The 24,435-nt window shown below is 42.4% G+C and overlaps 1 protein-coding gene and 2 pseudogenes across 1 annotated transcript; 2 read left to right on the top strand and 1 right to left on the bottom strand.

Annotated features, from left to right (window-relative positions):
* On the bottom strand, nucleotides 1-13,617 carry LOC132241131 (glycine N-acyltransferase-like). Its single transcript, XM_059709270.1, has 6 exons — nucleotides 13,450-13,617; nucleotides 8,730-8,825; nucleotides 7,537-7,644; nucleotides 3,658-3,784; nucleotides 1,305-1,476; nucleotides 1-1,092 (listed from the first exon to the last, which is right to left on the bottom strand). The coding sequence occupies exons 1-6, from the start codon at nucleotides 13,603-13,605 to the stop codon at nucleotides 723-725; spliced, it is 1,029 nt and encodes a 342-aa protein (XP_059565253.1). The 5' UTR covers nucleotides 13,606-13,617; the 3' UTR covers nucleotides 1-722.
* On the top strand, nucleotides 9,431-10,421 carry LOC132241683 (large ribosomal subunit protein eL6-like; annotated as a pseudogene).
* A 5,958-nt stretch (nucleotides 13,618-19,575) lies between the features above and the next one.
* On the top strand, nucleotides 19,576-21,424 carry LOC132241922 (nuclear prelamin A recognition factor-like; annotated as a pseudogene).
* The last annotated feature ends 3,011 nt before the right edge of the window (nucleotides 21,425-24,435 follow it).

Here is a 24,435-nt window from a genome sequence, read left to right as displayed (position 1 = left end):
AATCAAACACAAAATCTCTTTATTGTTTGGGGTTTGGGTGGATTTAGAAAGCTCTGCTGTTAGAAGCAGCAGTGAATCCTTTTCCCTGGTGTGGGAGTGAGGAGGAGTCAGGCTAATATAAGTTAGTCTTTTTCATCGAAACTCAACCTGCCATATCAAGTACACTATGTTTAACCTAGTATTTCATACATATTAGTGTGTAATCCTTTAATGTATCGAGAAAGAAGTAATCAGAGGAGAGGATAATCTCTACAGACATACTGAGCAGAGTGCACTTGCTGATCATTAAGAGAAAGACCATAGAAAGAGAGAAGAGTAAGTCATAATGCTCAGAAACTATTACCTCTCTCTGGAAAATCTGGCAAGGCTCTACAGATCCACACCCTATGAGTTCTAGGAGAAGCCATTCTGGGCAGCATGCAGCTGATGAGAGTGTCATGGAGATCCCCAGAAGCGTGGGGGAACTAAACCATGTGGAGTGCCTGGGGCTGCTTCAACCTGATACATCTAAGGGAAGCCAGCAGTGACTTGAGTACAGGGACCATGGTATTGGACATTCACATTGCCTCCCCAGAGCCCACTGCTTTACTGATAATTACAATTATGTACAATTTATTTTCTCTCTGCCCACCCATCCATTGCTCCAGCCACATGTTGGGGCCCATCTGACACTTGTTTGTAGAACAGTGTCACAGAGGCACACAGTACCACTGATTCCAGGTTCAGGGCATGCGGATATAATGCAGATTGTAATTCATTTTCTGCATTATTTTGTTATTCTTGTCAGTGTGAGAATATATGGGGAAGCCAAGGTTGTTAAGAGCCTTGGCCTGGTGATACATGACATAGGAGATGAGGCCCTGCTTCCGGTACTCAGGCAGGGTGCCTGCCATCCGTATCTCTCCTGTCTGGTCCATCAGGTCCCAGCACACAGGGTTTCCCTCGGGCTCCAGCAGACAGAATGTGGGGAACGTCTGGATACAGCGCTCGATGAATCTCTGGCTCCTCCCATTGCCGCCAAAATGCCAGAATTTATTCACCAGGGCAGCATGGGTAACATCCAGGGATGAGAGTTTAAGCATTTCTTGATTGCTATGGAGGTTCCAAGAGAAAAGTAAAGTTCATGAGTACTTATTATATCTGTTCTTGTCCCTACTATCTACAATACATTTCTGAAAACGTTGAATTGGGCTGCTTTGAAGAATATTGACTGTAGTGGGGCAAGAGTGAAAGCAGGAAGAGACATTGGGAGGCTATTTCAGGAATGGGAGGTGTGAGTATGCAGTGACATATCTCAAACTTACATGGCCTTGGGTTTGCCACCACCAGGTGGTAAGTTCTTTACATCAAACAGAGAAGGAATTAGCTTCTTTACAGTGTCAGCCACCACATAGAGAAAGCGCTCTGTGTGCTTGACTTTGAAGGATTTGCTGGCTGCGAGATTTTGTATCACCTCATTCAGGTTGGACTGGGAACCTAGATGGGGTTTTTAGGAGGCATGCAACTATTTCAGTGCATTTTATGGAGAAGCTGTCCAGTAGAGTGGTACATGTCTACATTTACAGTCTAAAAACCTATGTTCTGGCTTGGTACTGCCAACATGTGATCGGGCATCACGTAGTCAAGATTTGTGCAATGAACATCCTCAGAAATTCATTCACAACCATGGTCATACAATTGGTGGCAATGCCAAGACTGGAACCAAATTTTCTGGGCTACATGACTGTATTGTTTTCATAATCACAGGAGAGTCATTATACAAACTATAGTAGCCAACATCTCATGTGCACTTACTCTGTTCATAGTATGGTAGATTGTTGCAGGAATAAGCCACAATGTGCCCATGTCTCTTTGTGTCTTTTCCCTGGAATTGTCCCCTCCTGTAATGCATCTGACCTTGGCCATATGGCTTGATTTTGCCAATGGAAAAGTGTACACTTGATGCAGAGAGAGGTTAAAGAGGGCTTGCACCATTGGCTTTCTTTGTGCTCCTGATTTCCTTGAGACCAACACCATATGGATAGGATTAAGCTAGTCAGCTGAGGACTTGTGTTCCTATCATGCTGTCATCAAGGTAGCCAGCACCGACAGCCAGAACTGTCATTCAGGCATGTGAATGAGGCCATGCTAGAGCAACTAGTGCATAGTCCATTCATTAACACCCTGCAGCCATATGAGTAAATCTGGGTGAAACCAGCAGAAGAACTGTCTTGCAAAGCCCAGTCCAAATGCTGATTCACAGAATTATGAGGTTTGCTTTGCAGTCCAAGTTAATGGACACAGCCAGGTATTGTGCTAAGCAATTCCTATTCAACATGTTATCTTGCCGGGAGCCGGTCCATCCTTGCTGTTTCAAGGGACCTGGTATATATGGCATACTGTTCTTAATATGTTTGCTCACCTTCTTGGAACTACGTGTTTTAACCAAGGTCACCTCTCTTAGAAAGGTTGTTTCCCCAGGTAGGGATTTTCCCCTGAAGTTAGGGAGGGAATAAAACCCCTCAACTAAGTGCCAGGCGGGTAATTAATCACTTTAACTATGAACAATCATGCTTAAGCTACATAATCTTTACTCCCTGGAATGGAGATAGGAAACACCCTAACCTTTGGAATAGAGATTGATAGGATTGGAATCAACTGGTATAAATACAGATGTAACAGGACAAAAGGACACAGAACCTAGACACAGAACCTACACAGAACCTAGAGACAGAAGAACTTCGCTGGAGAGAACATGGCAAAAGATCTTGGACACAACCTGGCTACAGAACCCGGCTGGAGAACCTACAGAACCTGGCAATAGAACCAGGCAAGAGAACCCAACCATGCTGATCAACTGAACACTGCCTCTGTGTCATTCCTTCTTCGCCGACTCTGTCTACACCTTTGGGAACCCCTGGACCTGCTGGGGTTGGACCCCAGCATTATCTAATCTTTTCAACATCCTTGTGCTTTAGCTACCATTGTTATCCTCATTTTTATATATGATCACAGTGAGGATAATTCAAGTGGTTAAGATGACATAGCAAGTAAAAGGCAAATGCTATCCTAGGGAGTGTGATTCTGGATGACATGCTCATAACCATGCAATTTCCTTAATGACGTAGATGGTAGTTTATGGCACGAGTTGTCATTCTTATTCCTGGCATGGAAGGCCCTAGGGCAGGGGTGGGCAAACTTTTTGACTCGAGGGCCACAATGGGTTCTTAAACTGGACCGGAGGGCCGGAACAAAAGCATGGATGGAATGTTTGTGTGAACTAATATAAATTCAAAGTAAACATCATTACATAAAAGGGTACGGTCTTTTTTTTTTTTTTTTAATTTTATTCATTTCAAATGGGCTGCATCTGGCCTGCGGGCCGTAGTTTGCCCACAGCTGCCCTAGGGGAAGCTCTGCCCTGGCACTCAATCAACCTAAGGGATTCTGGATATGTCTGCAAAATAAATTTGTGGCTATCAAAAAATTATGTTTCCTATACTAAGCCCATTTTTTGCAAGCTTTGAGGGTGTTTTCCCCCATTACATTTATATTCACAGCTGAGTAAAATAACTTATAGCAGGCTGAGGGTCTGAAGTATGGAGAAAGATATGAATCATACGGGAAATTGTGAGGACAGAGAAGTGAGTCAGCACACTTCCCATTCCTCTTACTTACTTTGGATCTGCAAATGCTGTTTCCAATTGATGACTTCTGGCGAGCCAAGCACTTCCTGACAGTTCTTGGGGTCCTTGGAGTAGATTTGGTAAGTATTGGTGTAGTGATCAAGGTCATCTACCATGTCCTGTTTGCATTGGGAAAGGCAGAATCAACCAAAATATTTGTATTTTGTGATTGCCATACCGGTTGTATGTGTTCCATTATGCTCTGTTATTTTTAAATATCAGGTGTTTTATTGGTGTATTACTTTTATTGAGGAATTATTTATGTTATGAAGTCAAGTCAAGGACTTCCTTATTCAATTCATATTTAAAAATTTCCTGAATAATACTATTCTGAACTCAGCTCTTGCTTTAAAATTTCAAACCAAAATGACCCACTTAGAATTTAACATTTCTTTCAAAAAGCACAGGACAGTCAGACTTTTAGTAAAATGCTTTTTGTACATGTTATGGTAGCAAATGTGTAAGCGCCAAAGGCTTCAGTAAACAAAAGCAAAACAAAGCAAAACAAAACAAAAACAAAGATACTTTGTGTTCTCTTATGATTTTTAAACAACTCAGATTAGGGGAATGTTCACATTCTACCATGCTATGCAAATTCTTAGGAACAGTCAGATGCAATTGTCAGAACTTTCTAAACATCAATATGATTTTCTAAATAAAGATGCAACATTTTCAAAACTAAAATCAAATAAAGTATTTAGCTAGCACTTAAAACTCATGTAGAGAGTAAACCGACAGTGAAAACCTTTGGCCAAAAGGATAAATCTTGCTGTAGACCAAAGATTTCTACAAAATGTGGGCTCTGAACATGTCTCTATCAAAACTGATGGAGGTAACAGACTTGAAAACCCACCTATGAATGATGAAACAAAAAAAAGTTAAAAGATGAATAAGTTTGAGGATCTGATGTACAGCATGGTGATTCTAGTTAGTAATACTGTATTATATGTTCTTGAAAGCTACTAAGAAGAAAATCTTAAATATTTTCACTACATAAAAGAAATAGTCAATATGTAACATGATGGAGGTGTCAACTACAACCATGGTAATCATCATTTTGCAATACATGTGTGTATCAAACATACACATTGTACATCTGAAACATACACAATTATGTCAATTAACTCTCATATGATGGAAAACTTTATTTTTAAAACTGTGTTTTTGAAAGTAGCTCAAATAATACTTCTCATTGAGGTTTTTATCAATAATACAGTCTTTTTTCCCAAATTATTTAATTTGGTGAACTATTTTTCTTTTACCAGTTTTACTTCTATACAAGTTATATACAAGTTCAATATTTTAATGTTAATAAACTAGAGGCCCGGTGCATGAATTCATGCACCAGTGATGTCCCTCAGCCTGGCTTCTGGGATCGTGCCGTAACCAGCTCTCTAACATCCCCCGAGTGGTTCCGGATTGTGAGAGGGTGCAGGCAAGACTGAGGGACCCCGCTGGTGCATGATTGGGGGCGGGGAGGGACACGGGAGGTTGGCCAGCCAGAGAGGGACTGTGGGAGGGCTCCAGGGCGTGTCTGGTCCATCTCACTCAGTCCCAATCAGCTGGACCCCAGCAGCAAGCTAACCTACAGTTGGAACATCTGCCCCCTGGTGGTCAGTGCATGTCATAGTGAGTGGTTGAGCAGTCTTAGCATATCATTAGCATATTACACTTTGATTGGTTGAACCGAAGACCGGATGACAGGACACTTAGCATATTAGGCTTTTTATTATATAGGATTTTTAGTTTTAAAATATTTTAACTATTTAATTTCTTTAACTTTTAAAAATTATCACAATATGTAACCAACAACTACAATCATGTCATTTTGCTCTAACATTCCCTAATTCTCTGTGTTGTTTTAGACATTATGTCTCACAATTTGTAATTTGTTTGCTTTGGATGAAGTCCTGTCCTGACCCTCTATAAAAAAAAAATCTTATTTATCCTTGACATACAGTTTTGGTAAATTTTCCACCAGGAAGCATTTCTGGTCTTTTCCCTGCAACCTCTACTACATATAATTTTTTAAATGCCCTATTTTATTGACTTTATTGATGACAGTTGGTTAAAATACCATTCAGCCTCTCAATGGGAATGCAGTACCACAAGGAGAAGTTGCGAGTTAGCACTAGTGAGTTGGTGTGGTTCAAGGTTGATATTTTTAAAAGATTGAAAATAATTTTTCTTCATAGGTTAAGAGTTAACAATGGAACTAGGGTTTGATTCACACCAATAAAGATGTCGAATCTGAGAAATGTTGCTTTAATATTTTTAACAGAAGATCAGCCTTTTGTCTATGCCATCAACATAATCTTACATTAGCACAATCTTCCATTGGGTGCCTCTCTTGCCATAAACTAGAGGCAAGAAAAAATGGAATACTACACTACTGTAAAAAAGAAGGAATTCTTACCATTTGCAACAGCATTGGATGGAACTGGAGAGCATTATACTAAGTGAAATAAGCCAGTCAGAGAAAGATAAAAATCACATGATCTCAATCATTTGTGGAATATAATGAACAACATAAACTGAGGAACAAAAATAGAACCAGAGTCATAGGAGCATTGAACAAACTGTCCAACCTATGAGGGAAGGCGGAGGGTGAGGGGGTAAGAGATCAACCAAAGGACTTATATGCATGCAAATGAGCAAAACCAATTGACACAGACTGGCGGGGGGCAGAGAGCGGGGCAGGGAAGAGGTCAGGTGTTGGGGGTGGAGGCAGTCGGGGAGAGGTCAATGGGGTTAAAGGAGACTTATGTAATATTTTAAACAATAATTTCATTTAAAAAAAGGAAATAATGAAGGGTGCTTGGTGTTTAGTATAACCAGGATGCTGTTTGGGGTCCTGTCTTAAAAACAAATTAAAACAATGAGTGAGTATGAAAATGCCTCCTATATAATTTTAATCAGCTTTCCACCTGTGTCATTTCTTTTTATAATAAAGTTTATTTTTCATTTATAGTATATTATTTTATACTAGAGGTCCGGTGCATGAAATTTGTGCGTGGGTAGGGTCCTTAGGCTTGGCCGGTGATCAGGGCTGATCTGTGGGGCAACTGATGGGCCGATAGGGGGGTGGTGTCAGCCCACTCACCAGCCTGCCCCCCTCCACTACCACCAGTCGCCTCCCTCTACAGGGCAACTGGGGGGGGTGATTGTGGGGCTCCCACTGGCACCCACCTTGGCGGGTGCCAGTGCATTGAGCTTCTGCCCCCCTGGTGGTCACTGTGATTCATAACGACCGTTCATTCCACCGGTCATTCTGCCATTTGGCAATTTACATATTAGGCTTTTATTATATAGACTAGAAGCCCATTGCACGAAGATTCACACAATAGGCCTTCCTTCCCCTGGCTGCTGGAACCAGTTTTCCTCTGGCACCCGGGACCCAGGCCTTTGGTCTGGTCGCAGCAGAGAATCCAAGCCTCTTCAGTCTTCAGTCTTCAGTCTTTACTCTGGCCGGAGCCTTCAGTCTTCACTCTGCTCCTGCTTATGCAAATTAACTGCCATCTTTTTTGGGTTCATTTGCATAGTTGCTCTGATTGGCTGCTGGGAGTAGTGGAGTGACACCAATTTGCATGTTTCTCTTTTATTAGTGTGGATTAGTTTCAGGTATACAGCATAGTGGTTAGACAATCATTTCAGTCAATTCTCCTGTTGCTGCACATTTCAGACCATGCTGTAATTTAGCTATGGATTCATCTGTATTCTCTTCCAAGCTGTGGAATTTTCAAGGACTGAGACTGTTTACTATTCCTGGGATTCATTTCTATATGCCCAGGTCTCCCACATTACCAGGTGAAGATAAACATATAGCAAATACATACATAGATGCACATTCATTTCATATCTGACATCTTACTTGCTCCTGAGGACGGACAACTACTGTATTAAAATCAGGCCACTTGTCCACCAGGGCCTTCAGCTTGAAAGGGTTTCCCTGGTTCATGTGGAAAATGGTCCCATAAACCTGCAGCATCACAAGAAAGTGTACAGGGGTTGGTAAAAGTAGGTTTACAATTGTTTATCTGAAAAAAAGTGCAGGTTATGATTATTATAATAGCTTTATTAACTCTGTTTCATGTACTCACAATGTAAAACTACTTTTCCCCAACTCTATATTATGAAAGGATGTTAAAGTAACTTGTTTGATCAGGACAGGTTTATTTCTGTGAAATCATTGAATTTTATCATTGAAAGGTCTCCAGTGAATATTTTTGCCAAGCACTTTTAAGTTTTAGTGTTTTGCCTCAATAAATGTATCTTTTAGAAATATATTCATATTGTAAAATATTCAGACTAATAAAATTTATGAATAAAAATCATGAACTCTCCCATTGTAGAATTTAATAAACATTTAATGTAATGTATGTCAATTATATCTCAATTTTTAAAAAGGTGAAAAAATCTTTTAATAGATTTCCTACTACTCATGTACATGCACAAGAAATTTTACAAAATGAAAAATTTCAGATAAATGTAATTTTAAAATGTTTCTCTCCATTGAATTAATACATTCTAGTCATATTTCATTTCCAAAAAATAAAAATAATTTTAATGACTTTAGAGCATTCTATGACATGGATGAACAAACCTTATTTCTTAAACTTTTCTTTTTAATATATTTTTATTAATTTCAGGGAGGAAGGGAGAAGGAAAGAGAGCGAAACATCAATGATGAGAGAGAATCATTGATTGGCTGCCTCCTGTATGCCCCCAACTGGGGATCAAGCCCACAACCCAGGCAGATGCCCTTGACCAGAATAGAACCAGGGACCCTTCAGTCCTTAGGCCCACGCTTACCTACTAAGCCAAATCAATTATAGCTATTTCTTAAACTTTTAATTTGTTCACATGAAGTAGCAAAGATACTACAAAGAAGTTTCATAATATACTTCCCTTGTAAAAGAGGTGATGTGAACATGAGTGTAAATGAGATGGAGCATAAGTGAATTTCCACCACAAAATAGCTGCTCATTAAAAGATCATTTTCCCCCCCACTTGTATCAAAAGAATACACAACCCTTTCTCTCCCTGAGGTTGTCTCACTCTCACCTTTAAGGACTCAGGAAGGCTCTTCCTCAAGGATTTTTCTAGCATCTGCAGCATCTGTGGACCCTGCAAGTGGAGCATCTTGGCAGGTATTTTAGCCTAGAGGGAGGATCAAGAAACAGTCAGGATGAGAAAATGTTGAACCCATAGGAATTAGATCCACACACCTTTACCTGAATCTTAGAAGGTAGCAGGTAAGATAAGTCTGCCCACTTCTAAAATAACTGCCTTGCGGGGAGAGAAAGTAGAGTCACACTAGGTTTGTACCATTACTACGCAGGAGAGCACCATAAAAGTTCAGGTGGAACCACCACCAAGACACTAGAGTAGCAGGTTCTATGCTCATGTCCAGGACCTTCTTCGGTGCCCTCTATTGATGTTACCCACACTGAAGTCCTCAGTAATGGCCAGGAAGGAGGTGGATGGCAGAAAGCACTTGGTTCTGTTTTTGAAAATGTTCACTTCCCTTTCTTACACTGCCCTGAATTTTTATTTAATACACATTTATGTTAACAAATATGTTCTTTAAATATGCAGTGCATTTTGGGGATTAGGTTGCAGTCAGCGATGTCCCCAGTGCCACCACTAACAAACTCTGTAGTCTTGGAGAAGTTACTTACCCTCTTGGTTCCATGGTTTACTCATGAATCCTAATGAAAACAGATTCTACCTAGAAAATTATTCTCTCCTTCCCATCTTGCAAGATGGAGGTTGAAGAAGCTGAGAAGCTGGATACTAAGGAAGAGAAACCTGGAGCCAAGAAGGCTGATGCTGGTGACAAGGTCAAGAAGGGTAACCCCAAGGTAATATGTGTAAGAAGAGGAAGCCCCACAGAGGTGAAACCCTGTCCTGGTCAGAGGAATTGGCAGATATTCCTGGTCGGCTATGTATTCCTAAAGACCATGCACAAGTGGAAGTATTCAGTAGCTAAGTCCTGGATTGAAATGAAAAAGGAGAAAGTTCTTGCTGCTGTCACAAACCCAGTTGGTAGTGACAAGAAAGGTGGTGCCCAAGTGCTTACACTTTGCAAAGTGCCTAGATACTACCCCATTGAAGATGTGCCTCCAAAGCTGTTGAGCCACAACAAGAAGCCCTTTGGTCTGCATGTGAGAAAACTGTGGGTCAACATCACCCCCGGGACCATTCTATCATACGCCTGGGCACCACAGAGGCAAGAGAATGGTTTTCCTGAAGCAGCTGAGCAGGGGCCTTAATGTCTGCAACTCTGTGTCTTAATCAGTTTCCTCTGCATAGAACACACCAGAAATTCATCACCGGCACCTCTACCAAGACCAATATCAGTGTTTAATTAGTTTTTTTGTAAGAAATTTAGTACACCAGTGTGTGAGGATAAAGCCCACTGGTAAGAACAAACACAGAGGGGAGGTGAAAATCCCAAACATCTCACTGGTGCTTACTTCAGGAAGAAAGAGCAGTGCCAGCCCAGTCACCAGGAGGGTGAGCTCCTCAACACAGAGAAACAGAAATATGAGAGGACAGAGCAGCACAAGGTTGATCAGAAAGCCATGGACTTGCAACTTCAGCCAAAAATTAAAGGTGTTCCTCAGCTCCAGGCTACCTCCCTCTGTGTTTGTTCTCCCCAACTGCCTTTAACCTCACAAACTGGTGTCCAAAATTTCTTACCAAAACCTAAATGAATGCTTTGTTGGTTTAGAAATAGAAAGAAAATCATAGTGATGGTTAAGTGAGTTAATACATATTAAGTGCATAGTAGAGTTTCTAGCATATAATAACTCAAAATTATTATTTTATTACTGTTATTAATATCATTACTGGCAGCTTACCACACAATATTTCAGCTCAGCCCATTTGATTGTGTGTGTGTGTTGTTGTTTTTTTAAAAGAAATGTAGTGTAACTTTAACCTAGCCCACAGTGTGAGAGCTTTCAGTGTGAATAGTGTCCTGAGAATAACACCAACACTTATGTGAGAGACAGTTTGTGAGGATTAAATGAGTAATCCAGGCACTGGCACCAAGTGAGTAAAAAAGCCCAAGGGAATTTCTTAGTAAGTGCCTGGCACACAATAGTATTTGTGTGTCATGATTATCATCATTCCCCGAAGGAAGCAGAGAAAAGATTGTTTGATGTATTCAGCCCGTTAGTGCTGAGGCACTCTGGCTACCCAGACCTTAGGCCAGGATGTTGTTGGCTTTCTTTTCTTTTCTTTTCTTTTCTTTTCTTTTCTTTTCTTTTCTTTTCTTTTCTTTTCTTTTCTTTTCTTTTCTTTTCTTTTCTTTTCTTTTCTTTTCTTTTCTTTTCTTTTCTTTCCTTTTCTTTTCTTTTTTCTTTTCTTTTCTTTTCTTTTCTTTTCTTTTCTTTTCTTTTCTTTTTCCCTCCCTCCCTCCCTCCCTCCCTCCCTCCCTCCCTCCCTCCCTTCCTTTCTTGTTTAAGAAACAGATGTCCTTTTGGATGATCGGCTACAGAGACTATAGAGGTGGAACCAGTGGTGGTTGTTTTCAATGGTTCTAAAATGTTTCTGGATCTAAAGATCTCATTTACTCTTTGGCACCTGCTGTTTGAACAGGTTTGAAATTGCACTTGTGAATGCTCTTGACTTTTTCATGTGCATGTGTCCTGTCCCACACCCTCAGTTGCTTGTCAGTCCTTTGAGGGAAAATAACAGCCATTTTATCCCCCTTAACACTACTGCTCAGATGGGGGAGAGGAAAGTCTTTTCTAGCACCGTTATGATTTTTGTTGTCTCTTTTAAAAACAACTTTAAAGCTCAGTAATTTATTTTATTTTGTAAATTATATTTTTATTGATTTCTGAGAGGAAGGGAGAGGGAGAGAGAGATAGAAACATCAATGATGAGAGAGAATCAATGATCAGAGGCCTCCTGCACGCCCCCTAGTGTGGATGGAGCCCACAACCCAGTCATGTGCCCTTGACCTGAATCAAACCTGGGACTCTTCAGTCCGCAGGCCAACGCTGTATCCACTGAGCCAAACCAGCGAGGGCACACTGAGTAATTTAAATGGACATAACTGAAAGCATATAATGTGAAAAAGTCTATAGATTTAACACATTATAAGTCATCATACTTAAGAGAGAGAGCATTTTCTTCATCTTAGACGTTTCTGAAACTTTAGTGGCTCTAAAACAGCTTATGTGAGCTTTCAGCCTCGGCACTGGGCAAAGTCCACAGAGAAGGCGCTTTAGACCCAGTCTTCCCCTTACTGGAAATGTCCTCAATAGGGACAACTCAAACAAGGAAAATGAGTCGTAGAGAGCAGTTTTATAAAGCAACATCAACAAATAGGAAAAAATAAGACACAGTCTCCTTTGTCACTAGAATGAGGTTACATAAATATGACCTGTTAGTAAATTGCAACTGCAAGGAGCCATTACCATAAGAACTATGATACAACACAGGCATGCACAAGGGACAGTATTAAAACAACAGGAGAAAATGTGGAACAGAAAATAGTACATGGTTTTTAATGATAATATGTATATCTGCGTTTATATAATTCAATACATAATGTGCATGGGAATTTTAAGAATATAGAAAATAAAATTTAGAAGGGAAAATAAAATAATAAAAACTATTTTATAAAGAAAAATTCCACTATCCAGTTAATATGGATACATATTACCTTGAGAATATGTATCCATTTGTTTTTACACATTGTTTTATTTTTTACAAAAATAAGGGCATGATATATATATATATATATATATATATATATATATATATATATATATGATTTTGTAACCCGTTTTTAAATTTAAAATGACATAATCCATGTCATCAAATATGTTTAGAAAATGAATGTTAAAAAGTATTTATATATAGTGAATATATATTTCATTAATATAAATAATAGATTTTATATTTTATTATTTCATTGTATGCATGTACCATACATATTTCGAACCAGTCTCCTACTGTTGGACATTAGAGTTGCTATCTAATTAGGGTTGTTTGTCTCTATTGTTAATAATTTTCTGTTGAACAGATTCTGTAAATATGCATCCATGTTTATTTTCTTAAGATAAAGTTTTTAGAAGTGTAATTGCTGGAAGAAAAGAAAGGCTTATTTTTAAGTTTTCAATAATATTCAAATATATTAAACAAAATTTTAAAATTTAAAAAACCTATTTTATGGTCAGAGCATTATAGATAATATCTGCTAAATCACACCCCCCCCCCCCGCACACCCACCCACATGATTTAAATGAACTGTACATCTGGTCTGAATATTTTCTCTCTGATTTTAACAGAGTACTTTATTCTCCTGGTTAACATTTATTCAAGGAACAAGCTACCTCCTTTAGACTGTTTCCCCTCAAAACAAAACAACATCTGCATAGTATCTCTATACACTTGGTGCTAAATTAATGTTACTTGGACCAAGAATCCTTTCTTGCCAATGTTATTACCTCTCCCTTCTCCCACTAGCTTCCAAAATCCCTTCGTCACATTTCTTTGTTCAGAATGGAGAACTGATTTAGTCCTCCTGAGAATTTTCCCACCATAGATCTGCTCTGTACATAGTAGGTACAGAAATGTTGTCTCTCAAATGGAAAAGATTCCTTTTCCCATGGTCAAAGTATCACTAAATAAGCTCAACACTTTTTCTCTAATACCAACAAAGTCATTTGATTTTTCCCAGCAAGGCCAGTTGTTGTAGGAGAAAAGGGAGAATGGTGGGTGTCACAAAGCAGTGGTTCTTTCCAGTGAGATGGGTTCTCACCTGGAAGGTGAACTCCACGCAGACTGGTCCCCAGGAACAGATGGGAGGCAGCAGACTTTCCCAGAATATAAAATCCCCTTTACCCTTGCATGCACAGCTCAGACCTGCAAAGCGTGTTTTGGTAAATTTTCTACAGAAATCATTAAGCTGAAGCATTTAATGCAGGACTTGCCCTTTTAAAGGCTGGGGGGAGTGGGAAATTTCTGTTAGCTGGTGTGGGATCCAGAGGCAGTCCCTCCCTCTTGGTGGCATATTCAGAAAGCTGGTTCTACTACAGGTTTGGGAATCTGCTTGTGTCCCAGGGTTGCATCCATTTACTAGTGTTTGTCCAGTTGTCTAATCTTTGTGCCTCATCTATAGGAAGGGTGAATAATAGTATCCACTCTTACTTGTGTTTTTGTTTTTAAGTTAAATAAGCTAACATTTATGAAGTGCTATCAGAAGTGATAATATTGTTCTATTTCTTTGAAAATGATATAGGTTCCATAAGTGTAAACTTGTTTCAACCCAACGGAATTGTAACTTAAGATCTGTGTGCTTGTAAATTATACCTCATTTTAAAAGATAGAAAGTGAGAATCTCTGTGTATTGAACTTACCGAGTTACTGTATGTCCAAATTTTTTAAAAACTTGTTCTTCTAATTAAATGCTGTTTTATCATATTTTCTAATGTATTTAACATTTTTATTTTATTAGCACATTTTATTTATTCTTAAATTTTCAATTACATTTGCCATACAATATTATATTAGTTTCAGGTGAACAACATATTAGTAAGACATTTATATAATGTTTTACGAAGTCATCACACCGATCAGTCTAGCACCCATCTGATATCAAACATAGTTAATACAACACTATTGACTATATTACCTATGCTGTACTTTATTCCCAAGGTTTTGCCTTCCTTTATGTGTGTTGGCCTAAAACCTAATAACTTTTATATCACTTCTCTGTTTACTAGGTACCTGGAGCTGCTGGTGAGAAGTCTGAAGTCAGTGTGATTCTTAGTCTTCTGACCATAACCCATCTATTCCCTTTCTCTGGAACTAGTAGGATCTTGTCTTCATCTCTGGTGCTCTGATATTAGACAGTAATATGTCTAATGAGTTCTTTTCACACTCAGTCTGAAGTACATTCTTTTAATCTTAAGATATTCTTCACTTTTGGAAAATTTTCTGCTTCTTCTGCTACTTCTGCCTTTCCTTTCCTTTTCCTCCTTTTAAATTATTTTTATCACTCCATTTGTACTCTTCTCACTTTCTGGAATGCCATTTAGCTGGATGTTTAAACTTGTTCGTGTTGTTCAGTTCTCTTGTCTTTTCTTTCATATTTCCCATCCGGTTTTCAGTTTGTGTTATTATCTACTAGATCATCCAGCTTTCTAATTATCTGTCAGCAGTGTCCACTTTGCTACTCAGTCCATCTACTGAGATTTTTTACTGAAGTTCCAATACTTAATTTCCAAAATTTCTAAGTGATTCTTTCATATGCCTGTAGCAGGAAATACTTGAGAGTCTTCTCTTTGTTCTATTGCTCCTTCAGTAGGTGTGAATTCAGCCACAGGTTGAGTCTGATGCCTCTCTTTTCCTTGTTAATTCTTTAGTCATTCCTGGTTTCCATCTTATCTTTGAGTTTGAGAGTCCCTCTCCACACCTAAAACAATGACAGTTGCATGTTCCTGGTATTTTGGGAAGATGGGATGGGACCCATTGCAAGACATGACAATAGTTTGCCATCTTTGTGTAAGACCCTCTGCTCTTCCAAGGGTCAGAAACTCTTTGTTCCTTCCCGTTCCCAGTGTCTCTCCTCAGTGCCTCACACTAGCAAAGTGCTTAGCAAAAACCAGAATGGAATCAAGGGTCAACGTCCAAGCTTTGGGTAGTCTAGCTCTGATCAATAACAGGCCTGAGTTGGGTTTCCTCCAACTTGTGTGTTGACTCTAGGCTGAATCTCCCCCTTGTGCCCTCCTAGCAGACACTCCACATGTATTATAGGTGGTGGATTCTTGCAGTTTCATTTCTCCCTATTCCTGATCTTCACTCTCCAGCTTGTTGGAATTCCCCAACACAACTGAAGTGTTAATGAATTCTTCTCTTCCCTGGCTCTTATTGATGTTAATTTAATCACCAAATGAAGATTAGACTGATGATAACTAGATTCCACCTGCAATCTTGAGCCAATTCTCTAACATGCACTTATACAATCCTCTTTATATCTATGTTTACAAGTGCATATATTTTATCTGCATTTTTGAAATGGGAAATAAAAACATAGCATGCTAATGTAATTTGCCCAGTATTTTCCACTGAGTGGCTGAACCACACCCAAATGTGGACACACTCCTGACCTCTAGTCCTTCCTTGTTACCACATTAGCTGGTGCACTAGATTTGGGCATACTAAAACAATAGTCTATTTCCACCACATGTCGCAGTCACAAGTCACTTTCCCATGCTGTGTGTTCTCTTTTCCTTATAAAAGCTCTTTAAGATATAGATATAGATAGATATAGATATAATATATATCTACCTGTATATGTATATGTATATGTATATGTACATGTACATGTATATGTATATGTATACGTATACGTATATATACGTATACCTATATCTATACCTATATCTATATCTATATCTATATCTATATCTATATCTATATCTATATCTATATCTATATCTATATCTATATCTATATCTATATCTATATCTATATCTATATGCCAGAGAGGGAGGGAGAGAGAGAGAGATGGAATCATCAATAATAAGAGAGAATCATTGATGAGCTGCGTCCTGCATGCTTTTCACCAGGGATCGAGGCCGCAACACTGGCATGTGCCCTGAGCCACACCTGCCGGGCCTTACAAAAGCTCTTGATAGAGCACTATTATTTACTCCAGGCAGGAAATCCTTCATATTAAAACAAATAAGAAACTTAACAGAGACAATTTATCTATGTTAGGTAGACTTGGGGTCCAGAAATTTTAAGTCTTTAGACGGACATGAGGGTAAATCCTGAGGTATTCTGGATATTTTTCTATCATCTACATCAAACAATAAGGCACTCAGCATGCTGAAAGATATCCAAAGATATGTATTAAGACTGCAAAGCCATCTTGTTGCCCATAAAATATCTTATCTTCATCTTTAAGGACATTGGATTATTCCTTTAAAAGAACTTCCTAGTAAAGTTAGCATCCATGAGCTTTGTAAAAGAAACAAGTTGGCTGGGACCTCCAGTTCAAGGAAGACTAAGAAATATTAAAGATGTGAGAGGAGTTGAGAGGGAAATAAAAAGTGAATGTCCTAGGTGAATGGCCTGAGCCTTTTCTACAGTAACTAGATTAACCATAGATCAATGAATTCCTCACCAATTCTTGAAGAATTGGAATAGCCAGAGAATCTGTTTCATATTTTTTCCATTTCAGTGATAATAATAAGGGGAGGTAACATTTATTGTGGACCAGACACTGAGCAGGGAAATTTATATGAATTATCTTGTTGAATTATTTTAACAAGTCAATGTTGGTAGGTAGTGCTATTCTCATTCTACATTTGACAATTTTAAGATACAGACATCCTTATTTCTAACACTATTTTTTTTTCCAGTAAAAATAACTATGACTTCTTGAAGAAAGAATTGATTCTGGTTTCCTGCAGGGAGATATAAAATAAATTTGAAGCATTTTATGTGTATGAAAGAAAAAAATCTTTCAAACATTAATGAGGTCATGTCCAAAGAATTTAAGAATCAACAGAATAGAGGGTTCTATTGGTGAAAGTTGCAATAATGGAGAGTTATGACTGTAGTTGAAATACATTAACTCTGTGAGTCCACAATTACATACAGACAATATGGTATTATTAACTTATTTATTGGATCATTGAAAAATGTGAAAATCAATTAATCCTATCCACAATAAAAGGCATTTTTTTAAAAAAAATTTGGGCCTTTATTCTGTAAAATTCCAAATCCTTAAAAGTGCAACAATAACACATTCAACTCCACCCTCACTTTGCCTGCTGTGTTCCACAATATATCCTATTGATTTCATAATTGCCATGAGATCTCCTCTTTTGTGCTGGTGTCATGAGTGGAGTGTGCTTTCCTTTATCTGACCCTGAGGTCCTTCTCCCTATTTCAGTGTCATCAGCCTCTTCCTTCTCACTGACCACAGGTACTTCTTGGAGTGTGTGTGTGTGTGTGTGTGTGTGTGTGTGTGTGTGTGTGTGTGTATGTGTGTGTGCGGGGGGTTCTTATCTAGTCCACTGTAATTCTTCCTGCTCTTGACAAAGGCACTAAAATCTAAAAACAAATGGCAGCTTTCATGTGTGGAGGTCTGCAGCTTAGCTCAGAAAGCATTTTGAAGAATGCCAGATTGTGTATGCAACTTACCTTGGGGTGGTATGAAGAGGGCTCATGACAAGTAGTTGTAGAGCTAGGCTGGTGCTGAGCAGCATAGACAGAAAATGTGCCCTTAAATGTGGGGCCATGAGGACAGTAGAGATGTCACTCTGAATAGAAAAGATCCATTAGGTCAGATTTCTTATTTATTTATTTATTTACTAGGGGCCCGGTGCACGAAATTCGTGCACTGGGTGTGTGTGTGTGTGTGTGGGGAGTGTCCCTCAGCCCAGCCTGCCCCCTCTCACATACTGGGAGCCCTCAGGCGTTGACCCCCATCACCCTCCAATCGCAGGATCGGCCCCTTGCCCAGGCCTGACGCCCCCGCCAGAGGCATAGACCCCCATCACCCTCCGATTGCCTGATTGGCCCCTTGCCCAGGCCTGACGCCTCCGCCAGAGGTGTCAGGCTTGGACAGGGGACCCCCATATCCCCCTGATCACTGGCTCTGGCCCCCGCCCAGGCCTGAGGCCTCTGGCCCAGGAATCATGCCTGGGCAGGGGACCCCCATCTCCCTCTGATCGCTTGCTCCTCCCCCGGCCCAAGCCTGACGCCTCTGACCCAGGCTTCAGGCCTGGGCAAGGGGACCATCATATCCCCCCAATCCCCGGCTCCGCCCCCCACCCAGGCCTGATGCCTCGGCCAGAGGAGTTGACCCTCATCACCCTCCGATCACCAATCACCGGATCGGTCCCTTGACCAGGCCTGAGGCCTCCGGCAGAGGTGTCAGGCCTGGGCAGGGGACCCCCAGCTCCCCGCGGTTGCAGGCTCCACCCCTGCCCAGGCCTAATGCCTCTGGCTGAGGCGTCCGGCCCGGGCAGCAGGGACCCACAGCTGCAACGGCCCCGCGATCGTGGGCTCCGCTTTAGGCCCAGGCAAGGGACCCCTAGCTCCTGGGACTGCCAGCTTCGACCGTGTCCAGCTCCCATCGCTGGCTCCACCCCTACTTCCTGCTATCACTGGCCAGGGCGGCAAAGGCCAGATCTGAAGCTCAGAATCTGAGACTCCCTCCCGATTGAAAGCACCAACCGCGCCCTCCGCCGCCAGCCTGCTCCGCGCACACTCCGTACCTGAGTATTTCACTTCAGCACTGCGCCTCCTCTGAGTCTGGGTATGATATTCTCTTTCCTCCTAGTTGTAGAATTTCCACTCAGCCAGCCTTCCTGTGGTTCTGGATGATGTCCGTTCCGTCTTTTAGGTGTATTTTGATTTGGTTGTTCAAGACAGCAATCTCCGGCGTTAACCTATGCCGCCATCTTGGTTGGGAGAGTCTGATCAGGGGCCCGAACCGGAGACTCTTTAGTCTGCAGGCCAATCCATTAGGTCAGATTTCAAACAACCCAGTTGAATATACATAACGGGCAAAGACTTATCACTCAAAGGTCTGCATTTTTACACTGCACAACACTCAATAGCTGAAGACTATTTTCCATTTATTAAAAAAGAATTTCAGGTGCTCTCTAGTTGTCAGGTATCATGACAAAGTTGTAAAAGGGTAGTTTGATATCTATCTATTGCACTGTTTAATGACAATGTTTATGTGAGTTTTGAGAAATTTTTTTTGGTGGGCCTAGAAATATTAGGCTAAGTGAAGTAAGTTAGATAGAGAAAGGCAAATACCACACAATTTCACCTTTATGTGGAATCTAAAGAACAAAATAAATGTGCAAACATAATAAAACAGACTCATAGATACAGAGAACAAACTGATGTTTGTCCGATGGGAGGGTGTCAGGAGGGAAGTGGAAAAGGTGAAGGAATTGAGAAGTACAAATTGGCAGTTACAACATAGTTATGAGGATGTAAAGTATAGTATAGGGAATCTATATATATAAAAAGCCCATGGCCGTGACGACCAGGACAACCAAATGACCAGTTCATCCCCCTGGCCCTCAGGCTCTGATTGTTCAGGGGATGCCTAGAGGGGGAACCAGGGTCCCTCAGGCTCTGATCAATCAGTGGTGGAGGCAGGCTGGAACTGGGGACTGGCTCCCTTAGTAGTCCTGCAGGTTCAATCTCCAGAGGACAGGCTAGGCACCAAGGGACCAGTGCTGCCAGCACAATCCCGACAGTGCTGTGGCCTCCTGGAACTTAGCCTCGGGCACTGTGTCTGCTTCCCCTCCCTAAACGCTCCACAAAGAAGAAATGATACAGCCAGCAGTGCCAGGGGCAACCAACGCTGACTGCTCTCCCTGTGATCCTTCCAGGTCACTCGAGCTGGCTACCACCTGCCCTACTCCAGGCGAAGTGTGAGCACTGCACACGGAAAGAATGTAGTAAAAAACCTCAAAACCGATGACCAAGAGAATGCCGCAGTCAATGTTCAGAGTCCAGCTCAGGAGAAGGGAGAGAAGAGAGAATTCCATAAGTTGGCCGATGCCAACATGTTTCTGAGTGACTGCCTGGTATGTGACCGCAGAGGAGAAAGTCCAAGTTTCTCAGCAGAACACCATGGACTTCTTCCATGTTCTGAACCTTAATAAGAGATGTGATACCTCACAGCACAAGGTGCTGGCAGTATCATGTGTCTTCAGTCGCTGCCTTATTTTGCTGCTACATTCAGCCTCAGTGTCCCTGATGTATCCAGAAGGCCCTGAGGCTTCCTCAAAAGCCTTGGGGTGCACTGTCTTTGATATGAAGATAGCTGCGGACTTCAGCATTCTAGTCCTAGAGAGTCAAAAGGAATTTGTCCATTGGTACTGCCAGCACCATGAGGAAGAGCCCCGGCTACCCATGCTGACCTCCGCCTACCCCAGCTGGATCACCCCATCACGGCCAAATCTCACCAGCAGATCATGGGCTCGCTGGTGAAGGATTACTTCATCAGGTAGTAGAATCTGTCCCCCGACAAGATTTTCCAAGTCATTGTGGCCGGTGTTATGACAAGAAACTGGAGGCCCTTTGAGAAGATGTTCCCACAGCTTTGCATAGTTCCTGGAGTGCTGACAGTGTGTTAACCTCAGGTGAAATTGTCCAGATAATGGAGCAAAGTGACCTCGCCTCAAATGACGTATCATGACTCTGTTTGGAGACATGAAGGAGGAGGAAGAGAAGGCTCCACGAGGGTGCCAGCTCCGACGGGTACCTGGCCCACATCTTCAGGCACATGGCCAAGGAGCTGTTCAACGAGGATGTGGTGGTGCTCACCTACCACAGCCTGAGGAACAAAGACTTCCAGGAGGTCACCCTTGAAAGGGACGGAGAAATTCTGCTACGCTTTGAGGCTGCTTATAGCTTTTGGAACATCTGAAAGTGGTACTGAAGCTGTAGAGGGGCAGCCTGGCCTGCACCAGGGATGCCTAAGCTGCAGGGGCCAGGCCTAGGCAGATGACGGGCGTGCAGACAGGGCACTGCTGCAGCAGATGGAAGGCATCTCCACTGCCATCCCGGTGTGGCCCCCGGAGACCAGCGCCCATGTGCAGGAGCTGTATCACGAGTGGCTGAGGGACGGGGGGGCGAATCCCCCCGCGCCCAGGCAGACCTACACACCGCCTAGCAGGGCCCAGGGAAGCCCGCCAGGACATCAAGTGGTAAAGGCCCAGCAGATGCCCGGCCTGCAGGCCACCTGAGGAGGGGTGTCAGACACATGAAGGAAAGGCCTAGCATCTCTGTCATTGCCTTGGTTTTCAGAATTCCCTGCTTCGGATCTGTCGGCTCGCTCCCTCTGAGTGGTGTTGTTGTGGTCACATAGATGCAACTGGAATATTGTATTTCGAGAGGATTGCCCCACTGTATGTATCCTTTTATCTGAGGATGAAAAAATCCCAAAGAACAAGAATGAAGACAGACTACTGTCCTTTAGGCTTAAAAAAACCCTGGAAGTGATCTGCTAAGAGCTGAGACTTGGTTCTGTCCACACGCCTCAGAGAGATTGGGTGAGGAAATGGCCCACTTTGGCCCTGACTTTACCTACTTGAAGGTGTATTTGCCACAATGTAAAGAAACTGACACCTTTTGGAATAGAGGCTCATAGGAAAGTCTGCATTCCCAACTTTTCTTGAAACAGAGCTATGTTCTGCAGCTGTGGCCACCATCCTGAGACCAGGTCCTGTCGCTGGGAATCAGGGGGCACTGGAGTGGAGCCCCCCCCGCCCCCCAGCCCCCGTGCCCTTTTACACTCAGGGATTGAGCTGAACTCACTTTGGGGGAGGATGGCAAGGGAGACAGGTGTCACAGATGGAAGGATGGAGAATGGAGAGGCGGACACCCTGCTCAGTCCTGCCTGGGTGAGGTCAGGCTGATGAAGACTGGCCAGCCTGCCCCACAATTGGGTGAGATAGTGTACTCTGTGTCCACCTCTCACCCCGTGGGTCTGGCCACTCCCCTCGGCTCTGGGCTGCCCTCTGCGTTCCATGACAGTGCCCTCTGCCCTCACATGCTGCTCACCCTAAATGAGAAGGAAGAAAGCAGTTGGCCCACAGACAACTACACAGAAAGACAGGGCTCATGGCTGGTGAGTGTAGTGGCAGTACTAAGGAGCAGTGAGCTGAGTGGTAAGGAGCAGCAAGCAGGAGGACGGTAAGGAGGGAGGGGTCCGGGACTGTGAAAGGGTGCAGGGTGGGCTGAGGGACTCCCCCTACAGAGCATGAATTTCATGCACCAGGGCTCTAGTCCTATATAATAAAACCCTAATAAGCAAATTGACCCAACGGTGGAGCAACCGGTCTCTATGACATACACTGACCACCAGGGGGCAGATGCTCATCACAGGAGCTGACCCCTGGTGGTCAGTGCGCTCCCACAGGGGGAGCACCACTCAGCCAGAAGCCAGGTTCATGGCAGCGTGTGCAGCGGCAGTGGCAGGAGCCCCTCCTGCCTCCATGGCAGTGCTAAGGACCAATTGGTCATCCCCTGTGGAGTCCCAAACTGCAGGAGGGTGGAGGCTGGGCTGAGGGACCCCTCCATCAATACTAGAGGCCCAGTGCAACATTTGTGCACTGGGCCTCTAGTATAGTCAATAATCCTATATAATAAAGAGCTAATATGCTAATTAGACCAAACAGCAGAACGACCATCTGGACGACCTTGTGAACAAAGCCGCAGATGTGAGGGCCGAGCCCCTTGCACAAATTTTGTGCATCGGGCCTCTAATATTGTAATAACTATGTATGGAGCGAGGTAGGAACTAAATTTATTGGGGAAACCATGTTGTAAATTATATAACTATCTAACTACTATCCTATATAATAAAGAGCTAGTATTATAATTAAACCTTCTGGAATGACCTGCCAGAACAACCAGTGGGTGGGGTCAGGTCCAGCGAGCCTGCACTGCCAGGCTAGCCTCAATGGTCCTGGCACCCCGCCCCCGCCCCCCCCCCCCCCCCCCCCCCCGCAGAAGCGATGGGAGAGGCAGCGGCAGGGGCCCGGTCCTGGCACTGTGCCTTCCGCAGAGTCAGCTGCAAAGAAGCTGGCCTAAACCACAGTTGGACATCCCCTGAGGGCTCCCAGGCTGCCAGAGGGATGTCTGATTGACAGCGTAGGCCCGATTCCCTGGGGTGTGGGCCTAAGCCGTCAGTCAGACATCCCCAAAGGGTCCCAGACTGCAAGAGGGTGTAGGTTGGACTGAGGGACCCCTGAGTGCATGCATTTTTGTGCACTGGGCCTCTAGTAATATATAGCTGCAGTGAATATGAAATATTGAATGTCTATTTAACAGAAAAAAATGATTTTATGAAATATGACATATCAATTAGAAAAAAATTTACATTGCCCTGGCTAGTTTGGCTCAATGGATAGAGTGTTGGCCTGGGAACTAACAGTCCTGGGTTCAATTCCTGTCAAGGGCACATGCCCAGGTTCCAGGCTCAATCCACAGTAGGGGGCATGCAGGAAGCAGTCGATCAGTGGTTCTTTCTCATCGTTAATGTCTCTATTTCTCTCTCCCTCTCCCTTCCTCTCTGAAATCAATAAAAATTTATTTTTAAAAATTTACATTATAACTACTAAGGCAAAACAATATATCTAAGAAGTGTGCAATACTAATTTTCATCTATAGTTCTATGGCTCTGGACCAGCAGCATCAGGAAACTTGTTAGAAATGTAAATCTGGGAATCTACCCCAAATCTACTGAGTCAGAAAATCTAGGGGTGAAGCCCACTATCTATATTAACAATCCCCCTAAATGATTCAGATGCATCCTCAAGTGAAAGAACCTAAACTCCTAAACCAGTGGTTCTCAACTGAAGTTGATTTTGCCACCAGGGGAGGTTATCAAGAGCTGGAGACATTTTTAGTTGTCATAACTGGAATGGCAAGTGTTACTGACGTCCAGTGGGTTGTGAGCAGGGATCCTGCTCCATATCCTATAAATGCACAGGATGCCCCTTAACAAAGAATTGTCCACTCTATAAAGCCCATTGTACCAAGGTTGAGAATCCCTTCTCTAACCTGAGCCACCACTCTTTTGAGCGGATAAGAAATTAAACCTCACACATTGGTTTCTCTGTTTGTGGGGCCTTCATCTTCAATTCCACAGCCTAATTCTAGTTGTAGATTGACCAAAAGCACACAGGTTCTTAATCCAGATGACTATGTTCAGTACAGTGCTCTCTTTGTTGCCCAGTGCCAAGGTTTAGTG

The sequence above is a fragment of the Myotis daubentonii genome, chromosome 9, assembly GCF_963259705.1.
Source record: "Myotis daubentonii chromosome 9, mMyoDau2.1, whole genome shotgun sequence".
Taxonomy (NCBI): Eukaryota; Metazoa; Chordata; class Mammalia; order Chiroptera; family Vespertilionidae; genus Myotis; species Myotis daubentonii.
The sequence above is the reverse complement of the archived record's forward strand: the minus strand, read 5'-3'. Positions and strand labels throughout refer to the sequence as shown.

Coding starts and splice junctions, on each gene's coding strand:
- LOC132241131 (XM_059709270.1), bottom strand. CDS start 13,605: ATGCTTCAGCTTAATGATTTCTGTAGAAAATTTACCAAAACACGCTTT. Junction 8,826..13,449: donor GCGTGGAGTTCACCTTCCAG/GTGAGAACCCAT, acceptor TCCTCCCTCTAG/GCTAAAATACCTGCCAAGAT. Junction 3,785..7,536: donor TTGTCCGTCCTCAGGAGCAA/GTAAGATGTCAG, acceptor CAATGCAAACAG/GACATGGTAGATGACCTTGA.